Source organism: Nyctibius grandis, chromosome Z (genome assembly GCF_013368605.1).
Source record: "Nyctibius grandis isolate bNycGra1 chromosome Z, bNycGra1.pri, whole genome shotgun sequence".
Classification (NCBI taxonomy): Eukaryota; Metazoa; Chordata; class Aves; order Nyctibiiformes; family Nyctibiidae; genus Nyctibius; species Nyctibius grandis.
This window is the reverse complement of record NC_090695.1, coordinates 50,538,419-50,552,321: the sequence shown is the minus strand read 5'-3', so window position 1 is coordinate 50,552,321 and position 13,903 is coordinate 50,538,419. Positions and strand designations below refer to the sequence as shown.

Genomic DNA, 13,903 nt, shown 5'->3' with positions numbered 1-13,903 from the left:
AGTGGCTAGAAAGCTGCCTGGTGGAAAAGAACCTGGGGGTGTTGGTTGACAGCTGGCTGAATATGAGCCAGCAGTGTGCCCAGGTGGCCAAGGTGGCCATCAGGATCCTGGCTTGTATCAGAAATAGTGTGGCCAGCAGGACAAGGCAAGTGATTGTCCCTCTGTACTTGGCATTGGTGAAGCCACACCTCGAACACTGCCTTAAGTTTTGGGCCCCTCACTACAAGAAAGACATTGAGATGCTGGAGTGAGTCCAAAGAAGGGCAATGAAGTTGGTGAAGGGTCTGGAGAACAAGTGTTATGAGGAGCAGCTGGGGGAACTGGGATTGTTTAGGCTGGAGAAAAGGAGGCTGAGGGGAGACCTTATAGCTCACAACAACTTCCTGAAAGGAGGTTGTAGTGAGGTGGGTTTTGGTCTCTTCTCCCAAGTAACAAGTGAGAGGATGAGAGGAAATGGCCTCAAGTTGCACCAGGGGAGGTTTAGATTGGATATTAGGGAAAATTTCTTCACCAGAAGGGTTGTCAATCATTGGAACAGGCTGTTCAGGGCAGTGGTTGAGTCACCATCCCTGCAGGTATTTAAAAGACGTGTAGATGTGATGCTTAGGGATATGGTTTAGTGGTGGAATTGTAGTGTTAGGTTAACAGTTGGACTCAATGATCTTAAGGGTCTTTTCCAACCTAAATGATTCTATAATTCTATGTCCCTTACATATTGACCTATAATCAAAATCAGTTCTGAATGTCTATTTACTGTTTTATTAACAGCACTGAAATAATATTTAACAATTTTAACTGAAGGTGGCACTGTTTTACAGTTTTAATATACTAATAACTTCCAGGAGTACATTTTAGGATTTTTTTAACGTAAGCTTTATAGCATGAGAACCTGAATTAAAGAACAACCCTGCACAGATAAGAACAGAGAGGTTTTGTTCCCATTTAAGTGGAATTTGAAGCCACTGTAAAGAAGAAAGAAAGGGTAAACAGGGTAAATAATAATTAATCTTTTTAAATAACAATGTATGTTTTCCAGGTAATTCAAACATTAATATGAGCCTTAGTGAATGAATATTTTTTCTTATCTTGGCTTGAGGAAGAACACTACAAAAGCTGTCATTTCTAAAGTAGAGAATATAAAACAGGCAAAGAAAATTTCAAAATTAATAGATTGGGTTTACTCTTGTCCAGATTCATCTAGGAATGCAAAAGGGAGGTAGCAAGTAAAGTTCTACTAAAAAAATCAGAAGAGGTCATTCTGGTATAAAATGTGTAGAACAGGAAGAGGGAAAATGTGAAAACGAGGTAGGAAAAGAGCTTATATACAGCTATTATAAGTGTCACTGCATACTAATTATTGTTGTTTATGAGAAAACTCTTCAGTATTCTACCAAGGCATTATCCACTCAACTTTGTATTGTTTTTTACCTGGGAGGTATTTCGAGCACAACAGATTCTGTGAAATTAATGCCATATAACACTGTCTCCAAATAAAATTTTATTTTAATTTCTCTTATAGTTAAAAAACTACCAAGAGCTTGAGACAGATATCTCATGCAATTTTGTATTCAGTGATTTATTTATTTTTCTCATATAGGAAACTAATCTTCTGAATAATTTTGTGAATGACAGTTACTTTGGGAATGAACAAAGCAGTGCAGAAGGGTAACTGCTGGAGATTAAAGATGAACTTGCTTTCATCAACCTGTGAATAAAGATCTAGAGTAGGATATTGTCCTCATTTGAGACATACAGTTAATGACAACCAAAAGTCATCCCAGCTGACAGAATATACTTCAACAATAATATGGCTCAGTGAAGCTTGTGGAACATAGATGTCTTGAACCGTTTGCTCAACTGGCCTTAGAAAATCTGCCCAGAGAGAAAGCAACCAATTTCATGCTTAATAACAAAAGCATAAAGGACTGATTTATGTTTCAGATCATCATTCTACATTAGACAATACCAGAAATCAATGGGCAGGCTCACTAACACTTCATTTCAGAAAAAATTAGTTAGCTAGATCCATTTTTAAACTACGTTCTTTAATTTTCTATCTTTGAAGAAGAACAATGCCCATCTTAGTAGTTATTATGCTAGCTACAAAGGTCATTCTCTTGAAGCACGATGGTAGAGAAAACAATTACCCTTAATCACTCTTTATTGTGGATAAACCAGGATTAGCCCTACACCTTTTCTCCAATCCCATATATCTTTTACCTTGTATTCTGGGGGTACTGACACACATGCTTTGGCTCCAAGGATCCCTTGGAATTAGAGTCAGAATTCACTAAACCCAAGCAAGAGCGCAGAGGAGTCAGGAATGAGACTGTACTGACTGTATGACTTTCATGCAGTGAGGGTGAGGAAGGAACCACAGGACCTTCCCACCGGTACAGATCACTGGCCAGTGCTGTCCAATAAAGGGAGGTTAGAGTGGGAATTCAGGGAGGAAAAACCATACGTAGGGAAATCCTTCTTAGACTTTCTAATCTCTTCTTGTCCAAAAGAACAAGTAATTTGAGCAAAAGTTACAGGCAGGCAGAAATAGTTAAAAAAAAAAATAATCTGTTGAAAGGTCTAAGTGAAATGGTTGAGAAAGCACACTGACTGGTAAACACTAGTATGTTTGCCTAGGATTAAAAGTGCTTAGAGTAATTTTTAAACAATGTAACCAAACACTTTCACATGTTACTAACACATTATTCAATGTTTACATGAAATGGGGAAAGAAAATGGGATTTACAGGGCTATTTACTAAAGTCATCTGCAAACAATGAATAGTAAAACTTCCATAATATCAGCCATATAATTAAAAAAATGTAATTCTACAAAGAGGAGCTGTCTGGTTTAAATCTGTTCGAACAATCTTGTTGGCAAAAATGGTTGTCTGCATACTTATATGTATTTTTAAGTATAAAGTTGAATCTTATTTTCTCTATACTTTTGTCTTAACTGTCTTAGCGAACCAAATATTTTTCTGAGACAAAGCTGTCAGAGAATTGTTTTTTAGATTATTAGGGTCCTGACATACCTAATCCTATGGTTAACTTATGCGTAACTTTTAGTTCTTTCAAAAAATAATTCTTGGATAGTTCTACTTTCACACTCTTCTCTGTTTTAAAGAAGAAATGCAACCTCTAACTGAGCAGGAGTCAGTATGAGGTAGAAAGATGGATCAGCTCTTTGTAAAACCTCTGAGTTTTTCTGTGTGTAATTACTTAAATTGCCAATGAAATACAGACATAAAGGAGCAGGAATGTCATGCATACTAAAGATTCATGACATAATCTATCTTCATCAAAAATAGCACATAGCAACAATAACTTGAAGAACATTTTTTTAATGGTCTGCAACAGGAAGAAGGTGAGAGACTGCATCAAAAGCAACTATGAAAAACCAACAGATGGGGCCTTACACAACGTTGTCTGGTGCGGCTTTGTTGGTATTTCAAGATACTTCAGATATTGAAGTCTGTATAGGGATATAAAGCGATATATTCCTGTTCAGCACTATATGTTTACTCAGTGATTAAGCAGACTAAAAATAAAATAGATTTTAGCACTATATCCAGTTCACCAAAAATCATAAGTGATAAGTAGAGAGAAAAATGGAATTTGGTACTGTTTCCAGTTTGCCAATACTATTATCAGTTCTAAAGACCTATTTTTTGACTCAAGACTTTTAAACAAAGCTGTGAATTGATTTCCACTGGCAGACTCCCCAGTGCTACTACTGTCTTCCAGCAATGCCTGTACTTGCTTCTGTCAACCCCTTTTCAAGGCAACAGAAGAGTGCAGATGTAATTAAAATCGTCATTGAAAAATGTCCAACTGCAAAAGAAACCATGAAACAACAGAGCTAAACAATAAGTTGTCAATATCCCATGGTCTTGAGGAAGAACTCATGATCAGTGCTTCATCCTTCCTATTGGTCTGCATTTTACTTTAAGGCTACCATCTGCATTTTTTAAAGAATATACTCTTCTTCCTGAAAACAGATATTGATGTTGCCACTGTGGCTGAGCAGTCCTCATGAACAGACCACCCAGTACAGTATGCCTTAGGGGCTATTCTTGCACTCCTCTGGTTCACCTTGCCCTTGGAGCAGCTGAGTGAATGAGTGTCTTTAACCCTTTTTATAACAAGACAAGATAATGCCCTGCCACTACATGATCAGCTGCTAATACTGATAGGTAGAGAGAGAGAGGGAAATGGCGGTAGGGAGAAAATGGGGAGGGAGGGGGACACTGAAGAGATGAGGGGGGTACTGGGTGGGGAATGAGGGGGGTGACAGGGAGGGGCAGTGAATGGTGGGGAGGAGAATGGTGAGAAGAATGGGAAGAAAAAGGGTCTAGAAGAATGGTAGGAAGAATACTGCAAAAGTCTTGGGGGAAAACAGGGGAAAAAACAGGGGAAAGACTCATGGGGAAGAATGGTGGGAAAGACTGGGGAGGTAAGAACGTGGAGGAAGAAAAGGTAAGCTCTGGGGAAAATAGGGGGAAAGAATGGTGGAGTGAACACTGGGGAGAATGGGGATGAAGAATGGTGGGGAGGAATGGTAGGTAGAACAGGCAGGAAAACAGTGGGGAGAATAGCAGGGAGAATGGTAGGGAGAATGAGGGAAGAAGAACGGGAGGAGGAATGGGGGAAGAATGGTGGGAGGAGTGTGGGGAGGAATGAGGGGATGAATGGTAAGAAAAATGGCAGGGAAAAATGAGGAGTAGAAGGGGGAAGAAGTGGGGAAGAAAGATGGAAGGAGAAGGGAAGGAGGGAGGAGGAATAAGGGAAGAACGAGGGGAAGAACGATGGAAAAAAATGGGTGAGAATGGGAGAATGTGGAAAGAGTGGGGAGAATGGGGGTAAGAACAGATAAGGAGGGAAGGAGAGGGGAAGAAGGGGAAGGAGGGGGACAAAAGGGGAAGAAGGGAGGAAGAAAGGGATGAGGAAGGGGGGAAGAAGGAGCAAGAAGGTAGGAAGAAGAGAGAAGAAGAGGGATGGGGCGAGGCAGGGCAAGGATGGAAGGGTGTAATGGGGGAGGATAGGGGGAATATGGAGGGGAAGACGGCGGAGGATGGGGGAGGACAGGGGGAAGATTGAGGAAGAATGAGATAGGGCAAATTGAGAGGGGTGAATCAGGAGTCCTCTCCCTTTCGACTTCTTCCTTGACTCTGTATGCAAAAGGTAATACTGTATGTGCAATCACTGCTGTGCCCTGTGCGGGCAGTAACATGGCAAGCAAGTACGGTAACAAGAGCTTTGCTTCCCTTTATTGCCAAGGGCAGTGGCATAGGGCTGTGATGACCTGGCCTTTAATGACTCTGGTAGAAGAAGTAGCTCAATAAAGCACAATAAACTTTTCATAGCTCAACAAAAACGCTCCTCTCACCAATTCATTTCTCCTCCATCAGGAAGAGAAAAACAAAAGGGGATTAATCTCATTTACAGAGTGAAAAACAACATTGACTGTACTTTTTGTCGGGGGGGCAGGGGGAAGGTCTCCAGCTGGTTCTCATCTATATGCCATGATTCTTCATTTAGTTTACACTATTAAACTCAAAAACTCTGCTTTAATCTTAACTATTACAGTATGCTTTAGAGTAGATTCTATCATGTAGCATCCTTGATACAGTTTCAGACTCTGGCAAAACATCATCCCTCAAACTGGTCGTGGCCATATGGGTAGTAAATGTATCCAACATTTTTTCCTTGGCGCCTACATTATTACGTCTTGTCACCAATGATTTCTCGGGTTTTCAAGTAAACTGTTGCATATACTGTGGTTTGGAGCTGCTGAAATGAAGCCCTACATTTATCTGTATACAGCCAAATCCTTTTTTGGAACTTTTTTCCCTTCTAATGAACTAACATCTGTTGAAAAAAAAAAAAAAAGTCATGTTTCCAGAAAGCTGTACAAAAATGAGAGAAAACATAACAACAGAACACTGCCAAGAAGCTATTGTTGCCAAGTTGTACGTGATAAAAAGCAGCCTAGAAAATGATGGGTGGACAGAAGTGGGCATCATACCTGATCTGTCTTCATTTTGTGAATCACATCTTCTACATAATTCTGGGATGGTCTTGAGAGAAGTCACAGAATACTGTAAAAAGAAAAATGTACATGAAGTAATTAATATATAAAGATAAAAAGTAAGATTTTCAAGAGGTCCTGATGTCATGGGCACAGCCTAACTCTTCCAACCCAAGGGTACTTCCAGCAATCTGTTGGTCTTCTCAGGTTATATGTGAAAAGAAGATGGCATCTGCTTTTGTGTACCAGCTTGACAGATATCAAACAGACTTTCAAAGATACAACAAAGCGGCCCCCCACTACAGATTTCTCCTTCCTACAGTCACCATTATTCAAGTCACAAATACATTTTATATATCATAGAATCATAGAATGGTTTGGGTTGGAACGGACCTTAAAGATCATCTAGTTCCAACCCCCTTGCCACAGGCAGGGACACCTTCCACTAGAGTAGGTCACTCAAAGCCCCATCCAACCTGGCCTTAAACACTGCCAGGGAGGGGGCATCCACAACTTCTCTGGGCAACCTATTCCAGTGTCTCACTACCCTCACAGTAAAGAATTCTTCCTAATATCCTATCTAAATGTACCCTCTTCCAGTTTAAAACCATTCCTCCTTGTCCTATCACCACATGCCCTTGTAAAAAGTCCGTCTCCAGTTTTCTTGTAGGACCCCTTCAGGTACTGGAAGGCTGCTATGAGGTCTCCCCGGAGCTTTCTCTTCTCCAGGCTGAACAGCCCCAACTCTCTCACCCTGTCTTCATAGGAGAGGTTCTCCAGCCCTCTCATCATCTTCATGGTCCTCCTCTGGACTTGTTCCAACAGCTCCATGTCCTTCTTATGTTGGGGGCCCCACAGCTGAACGCAGTACTCCAGGTGGGGTCTCACAAGAGCGGAGTAAAGGGGCAGAATCACCTCCCTCGACCTGCTGGCCATGCTGTTTTTGATGCAGCCCAGGATACGGTTGGTCTTTTGGGCTGCAAGTGCACTTTGCCGGCTCATGTTGAGCTTCTTGTCAACCATCACCCCCAAGTCCTTCTCCTCAGGGCTGCTCTCAATCCATTCTCTGCCCAGCCTGTATTTGTTCTTGGGGTTGCCCCGACCCACATGCAGGACGTTGCACTTGGCCTTGTTGAACTTCATGTGGTTTGCACAGGCCCAGGTGTGGGCCATCCTTTCCATGGGATGCAAGATATATCAAAGGTGAGAAAAGTTCTACGCTTCACAGCAAACGTTGAGGGTCTCACTTTGCCCAGCTGGGCATCTCTTATGGTGATTTTACTGCAAGATACTTCATGCTTAAAAAATAGAATTCAAGGTTTCACAAACCAATATGTAAAAAGTAATGCAGAATATTTGCCCCTTAAGAGTTTTCAGAGAGAGATGCAGGTACATACACATATCAGACAACAGGCTCATTTCTCTAACCCAGACTTTATTAAAGGAAACTTGCATTATTCCTTTGATGTGTCAGGATATGCCTGATATTAACCAGTATGTTACTCTCTGAATTCAGCATTAAAAAGGAAAAAAAAAGGGATGACATATGTATCTTACTAAACAGAAATGTTTTTCTTATAAACTTGTGGAACACCCTTGGTAAAACACATGATCCAGCGTTATAAAACTACACGTTCTTACATACAGAAATTAAGTTACTTAATAGCAAGCCTTCCTTAATCAAATGCTAATGTTACAGGAATCTTCACATAAACAAATTAAAATCATTATGTCTGTGAAAGATCAATGGCTTTGCTCATATTAAAAAAAACTATTAAAAACAGTATTTTGGAAACTAAAACAGAAAAAAGCATTTAGGATTAGCACAACTGAAAATTTTTAAAGAATATATAAACACCATATGTTTTCAAAGAAACAGATATTTTTAGCTGGTGTGCTATTGACCAATGAAGCAAAACAACTACATATAAAACCACATGAGCTTTCCACATAAAAAAGAAATGGTCATACTTTGTCCTTTTTTTTTCTAACAGTTCGTCATTCAAACTTTGATGTGCTTCGAATGCACAGCTGGCAATCTACTTCAAAATAATCTAAAGTTGACCTCATGTGACCAATTGCAGAAGTAATTTACTCTTCTGGTGCAAGGTTAAGACTGTTGCTCAATTGATTGTAGTTACTTTATCAAGCCTGAAAAACCTCCCATGCCTTCCTTTTTCCCTTGCTGACCTGATTCAGGGATGTATTGAGAAACTTCAACTACAACAAGAATCTCTTGTAAGTATTCCCAGGATCACTGCTGAACTTATTAATTAAAATGTGTAGCAGCACTCCAGAGAACTACCCAGTGACTCCAATCCCCATTAAACAAGGGGTTGTCTATAAGGCTGTGACTGCTCCAGGATGTGACAGCCTAAAGCAACAAAGAGCAGAAGAACAGACAGGCAGAAAGATGCTACTAAATACAAATTAATACAACTTAAACACACACATGCACAAACACCATGTGCTGTACTTCAGTCTAGTTATTGTTTAACTAAGATTGAGCTGTTAAGCCACACATCTTGCTATTTCAGCACAAAGACTCACAAGGCAATGTTGAACTAGTCTAGTAAGATTCTTAAGAGAATCCAAGGAACATGTCTCCAAGGAATATGGTAGCTTCATAAGACCAGCTGGTGCAGTTTAAACTATTACACAATTTGTAATTCAATTAGAATGAGGCCTTTTGTATTCCATTGCTATGTGTTTTGTCAGGCAACCTCAAAAACAGAAAGACATTTTTCTTTTTGTCTTTTTGCTGTTCTTTCCTGGAAGAACAGATTTTCTTTCTGTTTCAACATTGCACTAAAATGTATTCAGTTACCACCTCCCACCACCAAAAATCTATTAAATGTTATAAATTCAATTATGCCATTTAATCCTACTGGTTTGATTTCATTAACAGATTTCCTCCCACTCACCTCTGTCCTCAAAAAGACTTCTGCGCACTTACATTTGTGCCATCTGTATTCTGTGGGCAAGTTGTGGAGAACTGGCTTTTGGTCCAGGAAGCAAGTAAAATTACTCTTTAAAGTGGACCTTTCCCAACCATAAGCACAATCCATTGCCAACTCTTCCCTCTAGAACTAGTTTCTCTCATAATCTAGCACCAGCTTTGATCATCAGTAATGTTAGTTAGCTTTTCTTCAACCAAAAATTTCAAGGTTACTAGTGGAATCAAAGAGGGACAGCAAAAGAGGCTGAGATTGCAACTGCTCCCTGGAACAGAATTTTAGACTTAATGCGTATTCAACGGCATTTAAAATTAATTATTTCCCACTTTTCATTCAACCATTTTAAATTGTTTTACATACAAAATTAAACACAATTTCTCATATTTCACTATTAGAGTAACCAAGTCAACCAGAGCTGAGGGCCATGCCCAAAGGCATAAGAGACAATGTGAAAGCTAAGCACAATAGATTGCTTCATTAGTCAATGCTTGCTGTGATCTTTGGTATTTAATCAAAGTGTGTTGTGGTTGATGGTGAAATTCAGTAACAAAACTAAGGGCTTCTTCCCAGGATAATGCATGTAATGGCATTTTTGATTGCTGTTTGAGGTTTGGGTGCTTTTTCTGCATTTAAGGCATGCCTATGTCCAAGCTGAAATAGTGAATTTCAGTAAACCCATTAAGAACTTTGTAAGATGGAAGAACAGAACCAACAGCAAACAAGAGACAAGAAGCAGTAACAATTACTCCAAGGAAATGCAAGATATTCCCAATTTACTTCAACAGACACTATTAATTCAGGGGAAAATGGAACCTCCCTTGTCATACAAAACATTTGTTCATTACGTAAAACTGCACTACACAATTTGAACAATTGCAAATGTTAATCTTTTAAATTTCACATGGTTCTCAAATTTTAATGCAATGAATTTTAAACCCAACACATGAGAAAAAGAACTTCAATCTCTATTAAGGCTGTCCTGTGCTGTGCCACTTGTCTGCCACTCGCAGATTCACTTCCGTCTGAGAAGTATCAGAGAGAAGAAATACTGGATCATGAGTAGTAGTGTAGAAATGTATATACAAAATAGTAAAAAAAATTGTAAATTAAAAAGCAAAAGTTATTTTTTAACATTCTGTTGTGGAGAATACCTTTAATGTCTCCTGAAATGGAGTCAAAGGGCAAAGATGGACACAGAGTGTGACTCTCAGACCACGTCATCAGAACCACGACACCTTCAAAACACTAAGGACCGTGTCCTGCTCCAACTAGAGTCAGTATCAAAACTCATCAAATTCACAGTCACTGGATCAAGACACCAGTGACTATGTCCTGCTCTTAAATGCACAGCTCCTTGTTTTTGTTTAGATAGAGAAAAGACACATTCTTCCACTATAGCTAATTTGTTTCCAAGTGTTATTACTGTAAGCCATTTAACAGTCTAATTTCAGTTTATTCGTTATAGCGGAAAATAAATTCTTTCACTACCATTCAAATCCCATTAAATTAATACCTTTATACTACATTTGCTTAATCATTTATAACTGTGTAACACCACCCTTTTTCTTAGACATTTATTTGGGAGTAGCAAGATACACTGAGAACAAGTAAAGCAACAATACTTGACCTGAGGTTGCAGGAAGATTTCTCTCAATAGTAGTGTCAATTTAAGCAGCTCCAGAGCAAAAAGGCGGAGGAAAGAGATTAGGCTGGCACAGTGCCTGTGAGAAGTAACACCTCCCCCAAAATAAACTTCTTACTTAATGGCTGTGATCAGCATCTTTGGAGTATTGGTTAGGCTATTTGTGCTATGTATCTTATATAGACATTTCATATGTTATTCTTCTTTTTAACTTTAAAGGAGACCTATACAGACACTAACACTGTTAAAGGCACAAAACGTCTGCCTGAATCTAACACTTTCTAGGAACATTTTAGTGGCCAGCTGCATTTTGTTTCATTCTGAAAAGCGAGAGAGGGGAAAAAAAAAAGAGAATTATCAATGAGTTAATGAGTTCATCAGCTGGACAGGAAATTAATCAACCCACTGCAGTTAGTGACTGTGCCTGCACAGCTATGTAGGACCGTCCATGCTGAGCCCTGAAGTCTTGGTCGCTGGGTAGGCAAAGTCTAGCTGTGTGTTGCCTGTACACCAGTGTGAGCCTGAGGGGTGCCCTAGCTCCTCCCATGGCCAAGGAGGGGCAACAGCAGACTCAAGACATTCCCTGTGACAAGTAAATGGGAGGACAGCAGATTGGCTATACTCCCGACCACACAAAGTTTACATCTGCCCTTTCAGGCGAGGACTGACATGAAGAAGTTTTTCAAGCTGTTTCAAAATACCAGACAATTCAACAGCTGCTTAGCTATGTTTGAATTCGCTTACTGCACTCGCATTTCACAAACTTTCAAATTAGGCCCAGTCCTGCACTGGCACCACTGAGCCACGCTTTTATTCATACAGAGATATTTGAATGATCAGAGCAACAGTCTATAGACTCAACCCCAAACAGTTTACAAATATCTAGCACCAGGAGCTCTGGCTATGACTAGGTCATTTGGTATTACTTCTGTAAACAAAGAAATAAAATAGTTTCAATTTGCACAATTTGTCAGCACAATAGAAATCCCACATTTTAATTAAGCGGTTAGGAAACCTTCAGGTAACCATAACAACAGCGTACAACTTAAAGCAGGAATAAATTTATGGGCAAAATCACGAGTGCTAATGGGAAAAAGGGGAAAGTTTAAAACATACTTTTACTTTTATAGCGCATCTATCATTTAATGCAACTTAAAGGCTGTAATTTTTTTCTTCCTTTCTGTGAGCAGTTACTTATGAAGAAATAAATTAAAATATTCAGCTTGGTTGCTTAATGTCATTGCAGACATAATATTAGCTTGGTTTAATGTAAACAAGAGTCCCAGAAACTTATTCTGCTGTTTAAACTACACTCAAATATACTACATCAGATACATGTGGAATAATACTAAGATTTTGCATCTTAGTTTGCAAAATAAGCATTGTATTTGCATTTCAGAGTCCTGAGGGAATTGGTAGATGTAGATGCTAAGCCAGTCTCGTATTTGAAAAGTCATGGCACTCAGGTCGAGTCTCCAGTGACTGCAGAAAAGGGAATATTACATCCATTTTTAAAAAGGGTAAAAGGAGGACCCTGGGAACTACCAACCAGTCAGCCTCACCTCAGTGCCCAGTAAGACTGTGGAACAGATCCTCCTGGAAGTTATGTTGAAACATATGGATGACAGAGAGGTTATTAGACAGCCAATATGGCTTCACAAAGGGTAAATTGTGCCTGACTAAGCTAGTGGCCTTCTACGATGGAGTGACAAGAGCTACAGATGTCATCTACCTCAACTTCTGTAAGGCCTTTGGCACAGTCCCACACAACATCCTTGCCTGTGATTTGGAGAGATATGGGTTTGATGGATGGATGGTTAGATGGATAAGGAACTGGCCATGTCCATCGAGTTACAGTCAAAGTCTCAATCTCCAAGTGGAAACCAGTAATGAGTGGTGTCCCTGAAGGGTGCATACTGGAACCAATACTATTTAATACTTCCACCAATGACAGAGACAGTGGGATTGAATGCTTCCTCAGAAAGTTTTCACATGACACCGAGATGAGTGGTGCAGTTGATTTGCTAGAGGGAAGGGATGCCATCCAGAGGGACCTTGACAGGCTTGAGGAGTGGGCCCATGCAAACCTCATGAAGTTCAACAAGGCTGAGGTGCTGCACTTGAGTCAGGGCAACCTCCAGTATCAATGCTGAGTGAGGGATTGAGAGCAGCCCTGCAGAGAAGGACTTGGGGATACCAGTGGATGAAAAATTGGATGTAAGCGGGCAACATGCACTTGCAGACTCAAAAGCCAATTGTATCCTGGACTCCATAAAAAGAAGTATGGCCAGCAGTGGGAGGGAGGTGATTCTCCCCCTCGACTGTGCTCTCAGGAGATCCCACCTGAAATACTGCATCTAGCTCTGGGGCCCCCAGTACAAGACAGACATGGACCTGTGGAGTGGGTCCAGAAAAGGCCATGGAAATGGTCAGAGGGCTGGAACACCTCTGCTATGAAGAAAGGCTGAGAGAGTTGGCGTTGTTCATCCTGGAGAACAGAAAGCTGCAGGGAGACCTTATTGTGGCCTTTCAATATATAAAGGGGCTTATAAGAAAAATAGAGAAAGAGTGCTTACCAGGGTCTGTAGTGACAGGACAAGGGGCAATTGAAAAAGGGTCAATTTAGATTGAACGTAAGGAAGGAATTTTTCACTATGAGGATGGTGAGACACTGGAACAGGTTGCCCAGAGAAATGGTGGATGCCCATAACTGACGATTGTATTGTGTTTATGTGGCAAACTAACAGGGTGGGCTGTAGAGGTGGCTCTGCCAGAAGGCACCAGGAGCCGATGAGGGACAGAGCCATCTCCAGCTGGCTCCAAGATGGACTTGCGACTGGCCAAAGCTGAGCCCATCAGTGATGTTGGTAGTACGTCTCAGAAAACATGTTTAAGAAAGCGTAAAAAACACTGAACAACAGCAGCTGTGAGAGAGGAGTGAGAAACTGTGAGAGAAACAACTGTGCAGACACCAAGGTCAGTGAAAAAGGAGGGGGAGGAGATGTTCCAGGCATTAGAGTAGAGACACCCCTGCAGCCCATGGATAAGACCATGGTGGAGGAGATATCCACCCTGCAGCCCATGGAGGGCCTCGTGCTGGAGCAGGTGAATGTGCCCTGAAGGAACCTGCAGCCTGTGCAGAGCCCGCTCTGGAGCAGGTTCCTGGCTGGAACTGTGGCCTGTGGAAAGGAGCTCACACAGGACCAGGTTTTCTGGTAGGACCTGTGACCCCATGGGGGACCCACGCCAGAGCAGTCCATTCCGGATGGCAGCC

The 13,903-nt window shown here is 40.8% G+C and overlaps 1 protein-coding gene across 2 annotated transcripts in view; it reads right to left on the bottom strand.

The window, feature by feature from the left end:
* SNCAIP (synuclein alpha interacting protein) overlaps window positions 1–13,903 on the bottom strand; it is a 103,062-nt gene that overhangs the window by 45,315 nt on the left and 43,844 nt on the right. For both annotated transcript variants that reach the window (XM_068422878.1, XM_068422876.1), the window contains exon 3: window positions 6,028–6,100. In XM_068422878.1, the coding sequence (XP_068278979.1) occupies window positions 6,028–6,100 (73 nt within the window). The remainder of the gene's footprint in view (window positions 1–6,027; window positions 6,101–13,903) is intronic.